The following is a 5,311-nucleotide window of genomic DNA, read 5'->3' as shown; positions in this document are numbered from 1 at the left end:
AGGTTGGAACAACAGCACTTACAACAGAAAATGCAAGGTCAGCATGAGCAGCGGCAGAAGGAAAGCGAAGCAGCAGAGAGGCAGGCTCCCGTGCAAGAGAAAAAGAGCAAGCGGTCACTGCTGAGTGGCATCTTCCGGCGGCGCAAGAAGGGCATGGCAGATTCCAGCTCATCCAGTAGTAGTAGCAGTAGCGATAGTGAGGAACCACAGAAGCGGCACTTCTTGAGGAGGAAGAGTAAGAAAAAGGAGCCGAAGGAGAGGGAGCCTCTCCCCCCTCCCCCACCACCACCCCCTGCACTAGAGGACTACAGTCCTGTGTCTCGCGGTGCAGGTAGTGTGCGTGTCACGCCGCTGGATGGTAGTAGTTCTCTAGGCTGTGAGAACAGCTTTATGTCTACAGATGGGCGAAGGATGGTTCGAGTGGCGCCTGCTGGTGTGATCGGCACCAGTAGAGGCTTGGACATACAGCCTTTGGGAATCCCCATTACGCTAGCTCAGCAAGGGCGTCGTGGTGTCTCAGCCTCTCATGACTCACTGCCTGTAAGCCTAGGCTCATGGGCTGGAGGTGGTTCACATGCCTCATTAGGCTACTGTTCAGGGGGAGGAATGGGTGCTCGCAGCTCTAGCACAGACACCATAAGCAAGAAGGAGCGGAGGGAGGCACTGAAGGCGAGGGTGGAGAGACTGCGGGATAAATTCAAGGACTCAAGTTCTGATGAGGAGAAGGCTTCTGTGTCATCACACTCCATGTATGGCAGCGAGTCCAGCCTCTCTAAGACCAATTCCCTTAGCAAGAGGTCCAGGGCTGCCCGCACAGAGCGCTTTCTCAGGAGAAAATCACAGGAGCTGGAGACATTGCGAACAGAAACAGAGAAGGATCGGAGAAACCGTGAGGTTGTCCAGGCAAGGATTCAGGAAATCCAGCGGGTGCGAGAATATGAAGCTGAACGCAACAGAATCAATGAAGAGAAGAAGAAGGAGGCAGAAAAGGCACACAAACCAAGGTGGTCTGCCAAACTTGTATATCAAGAGTCAAGTGAATATGAGTCTTCTGTTGTTCTGCGGACACCGTCAGTGAGTCCTGCAGCTAGTCCACATATGAAAGCAAAGTTCCAAGGTCACATTCCACGTCAGCCATCGGAGACCAGGGAAGCTGTTGTCATGAGAAATAAACCTCAATCAGTGGGAGTCTCACTAGTTCCACCATCTGGACCTCACTTGAGAAGAAGTTTCCAGGATTATGAGACTCCTATGCAAGGTGACCTACGTAGCCACAGAAGTGCTTCGTATGACAGTAATATTAATAGAAGTTCATTCATCATGCAGTCTCCAGGAATGTCTCCAGTTTCTAGCAGTATTCCAAGCAACAGATCTGGCCTGACTCCCCCTGCCCCTCCACCACGAGACCCAAGTAGAATAATGTCTCCTGCAGATGGACGTCCAATGTCCTTCTCATTTGAAAGCCTCAACCAAGATCCTAACCGTCCAAACTCCAGTCAGTCAAGTTTAAGTAACTTTACCAAAGGTTCGAGTCCCAGTCCAAGTGTCCGCTCAGTTCCAGCCTACCTCGGCCCAAAGCCTAATGGTCCACAAGTGGGTCCACCTCCCTTGGTGACAGCACCTACACGTCGCTCTTTCTCAGAGCTTCAGCTGTCTCCACAGCAGCAGACTCAGCTCAAGTACAATTCTGGTGGTGCTCCTGCACGTCCCTCACCTCCAGGTTACCCAAACACTCAATATAGGTATACTGACCAGCCTCCACGGCCCATTGCACAGAACCAATATTACCGTGCACAACAACAGCAGCAGTATGCACAGCCATTACAACAGTTGCAGCAGCATACCCAGTCACAACCACAAGTGGTCCAGAGTCAACAAAATAACCAATTAAAATACTATACTGATCAATCACCTCAGTATGCCAAGATTGTGCCCATTAGCAGTGTTCCTCCTTCACCTTCTTCAGATTATTCATCATACATGAGTGATAACAGTGCAAGGCTCCAGCAGGTTAATACAGCATGGCGTCAGAAAGAGCAAGAGATCAAGAACAAAAGGAATTTACCATCTCAAGTACTGAGTGATTCTTCTCGCTCAAACAGTCCAAAAGGTATTGATGGGAACAACTCTAACAACAGCATATCACTGGGAGTAGACCAACAAGCTGAGGAGACCTATGGTAGCATTTTGCCCAAGAAGCCTAGGCCTCCACCAATTACTCTAAAGCAAGCAGAGTCTCTCAGCTCACTCTCTGGTCAGAGTGATGTGTCAAGTCCTGTACCCAAGGGACCAGACTCAGACTCCAGTCAAAGCAGTCTTGCACGGGAAAAGAAGACAGTGGCTCAGAACAGGCCTCTTTCTATGGTTCTTGAGAAGTCAGAGTCTGCTGAGAAGGATTCTCCTCCTGTCACCCCTAAGACACAACCTCAGCCTCCACGTCGAGGTCATCGCCAACTTGCTGCATCAGACCTGTCAGCAACTAAGCAACAAATACTGCACAACATCATCAAACACAAGCGTGAACACCCTCAGGACAAACCCAAATACCAGAAAGAGTTTGAGGAGATGTACAGGAAGGAGAAGGAGAGGCTTGAAAAAAGCAAGTGCTCTAACTTTGAGGAAGCTTTAAAGGAACTGGAAGAGATCTATGATAGCCTCAAGCTGGATAGTGATGACATATTAGATCGTGCAGAAAGGAGGGACTTACCAACTGTCCATCAGCAGTTGAGGAGCAATAAGGATGGACAAGATACTTTTAATGACTCGACCAGTGAAGCTACTGAGACAGACTCCACTGTAAAAGACAGGAGTAGCAGGCCACGAACACCCAGGATGAGAAGAGCAGGAGTGCCAGATAAACAGTCTGATGACATGCACTTCAGACGGTGCCAACAGAGCAGTCGGAACCAGCCAGATGTACAAAAAGCCTTGCAGATGACTGGAAGTTATCTGCTGGTCTCCCCAGCCCATACCACACCCTCTGATGTGGACAAAAATGTTCCTAAAGATCCAATGCTGGAGGGCGAACCAGACATAGTTTATGATGATGTATCTTATCGAAACATCAAACAAGCAAATGCTATCAAAATTATTGATCCTCAGCCACCCTTTGGTATACCTTTAGGACCGACCACACAGTCATCTCCAAGTGACTACTTGCATGTAAGCAGAAAAGATAACTATAGGCCCAAAATGATTGCCAGGAAACAGCCAGATACAACCATGGATGACCTGGCTTTCAGGAACCTGCGAAAAGAACAAAGGGACAGAGAGCTCAATACTTCAGAGCTGGATGAACTTCTTTCAGAAGCCAACACAGATTCCCCTGTACACAGACGACGTGCAATTAGATCCATGTCTGCTGACCGTGCCCGTGCTATGCAAAATGAGCATAATCTACAGCTTGGACATGAGGTTGTAGGTGCTAGTGCTTCAAAAGACAGAGGTGGTAAATTGCAAACACCTCGGAGAGTAAAGCATCAGCAAGAGGCACGTCGTGCAGGGAGGTTCTTCGAGAGCTACAAGGATGCTATAGGTGATAGTGAATCAGGTCTTACATCTCCAAGACACAATCCCAGCTGGCTAGAGCGTGCAAACCTGACAGACAACAAGTGGGAAAACCTTAGTACAAGCAACCTCAGCAACCTTAGTACCAGCACTGAGACACTCACAGAAATGTCATCAGCAAGAGCAGTTTCTCAGCCAGACATTCGGCAGGCCATTATTCGTGAAGCCAGAGTTCCTCCAGGTGGTCCCTCGACATGGATAGAGTCCAAGAGGAAATGTGCAGAAGCTTCTTTCACCACCGATACACCCACAATCACAGCCATCACTGCTCCGAAACTTGTCAAGATCCAGACCATTCAGAGTTCACCTGTCTCACCTGTTCTAGTAGAGCGGAAACCCTACAGGCCCCTGGATAGCATCTTCAACAACAAGCCCAAACCATTCTACTTGGCTGATCCCAAGCCCACAGAACCACAGCAGAAGCAAGATCCTGTGGATATTGCACATTTGGATGCACTCATCTCCACACTTTCCAAGATTGAGACCAACGAAGAGACTACAACCCCGTCTACACCACCATCTACTTCACCACTGACAGAGAAAAATGTTGATAATGATAAGCCAGATGTAGTTTGTGACCCAGACGTATTTGCTAAGCCAGACACCATCAGTAAGCCAGACACTAGTACCCCCTTGAAAATTAGTGAAGAACCAGTATATGAGAATGTGTTCGAGCCCCAACAGAGTGTTAACGAATCCACTGAGCCTGTAGAAAAGATCTGTGCCAAAGCCAACATTGAGAAGGCCATACGTTTGTCCATGGCCCTGGAATCGAGTAACAGTGAAGGTAAAGAGGTTTCCACACGTAGGCGTAGTGCCATAGAGCTGCCGCTAAGAGACGCTCAGCCTCCCTATTCTTCTCTCTCTTCCAGTATTTCTTCTACTAACGATAATTGCTTGAATGTTAACTTGTATAGTAGCCGTGTACCAGGGCCATGCTCCCCTGAGAGGGTTACTCTTCTAGGGGAGGAGGATCTCTCCCAAGGTCCAGCCAAAGTGGCCACATGTAAAGATAGGGTAGAGGCTATGATTGTTACCTCTGAGTGTGTGCATGACCGGGCCAGGCGGGCACACTCAGTGCCTGCCTCGCCAAAGGTAGTAGAGGAACACGCTCCTGTGTTTGATAAAGTCTTTGAGGTAGCCACAAGGAGAGTTTCCAGACAACCGCGTGTTGTAGATGAGGTGGTTGTTGTTGCCTCAGAGTGTAGTAGTCGTAGCCTAAGCATAACACAGCCCCAATGGAGCACTGTTATGGGAAACTCTCATGAGGATCCCAGCAGTGCGCCCGAGTCTCCCCAATCTTTTCTTCCTCCTGAATCTGATGAATCAGAATCTAAGCAACAGTCTGTGCAACAGCTTCAGAATCAATCACTTCTCAGCGCATGCAGTGATTCATACGTAAGTCTGTCAGAGACTCCAGGGGATGACAGCCTACCAAGGCATGCTGCTACTGCAATTCTGCTTCAGAGTGAGCATGTAATGCAGCATGATGGAGGCAGTCAAGCAAGCCATAAAGAGAGTGCCTCACGACTTCCTCCTCTAGAGGCACCTCCTCCGCCAGTCCGCTCCTCCTCCCTTCCACCCTCTCCAGTGCGCACACGGGCCCCCAGCTTCGCTTTGCACCTCTCTGGTCCACCGTCGCCCATGCGTACCCGAACTGCTGTTGACATGCCCAGTCCGGTGAGGCAGCATTGCCTTCGTGGGCAAGTTGCACGTGGATCGAGTGTGCCTGCACAGGGGCGAC

The 5,311-nt window shown here is 49.5% G+C and overlaps 1 protein-coding gene across 1 annotated transcript in view; it reads left to right on the top strand.

The window, feature by feature from the left end:
- The window catches only part of LOC119589162, a gene marked incomplete in the record, with an annotated part of 255,201 nt that overhangs the window by 11,344 nt on the left and 238,546 nt on the right, over window positions 1–5,311 (top strand). Inside the window, 1 exon segment of the mRNA XM_037937749.1 lies at window positions 1–4,354. Within this exon segment, the coding sequence (XP_037793677.1) occupies window positions 1–4,354 (4,354 nt within the window).

Source organism: Penaeus monodon, chromosome 25 (genome assembly GCF_015228065.2).
Source record: "Penaeus monodon isolate SGIC_2016 chromosome 25, NSTDA_Pmon_1, whole genome shotgun sequence".
Taxonomy (NCBI): domain Eukaryota; kingdom Metazoa; phylum Arthropoda; class Malacostraca; order Decapoda; family Penaeidae; genus Penaeus; species Penaeus monodon.
This window is presented reverse-complemented; position numbering and strand designations above follow the sequence as displayed.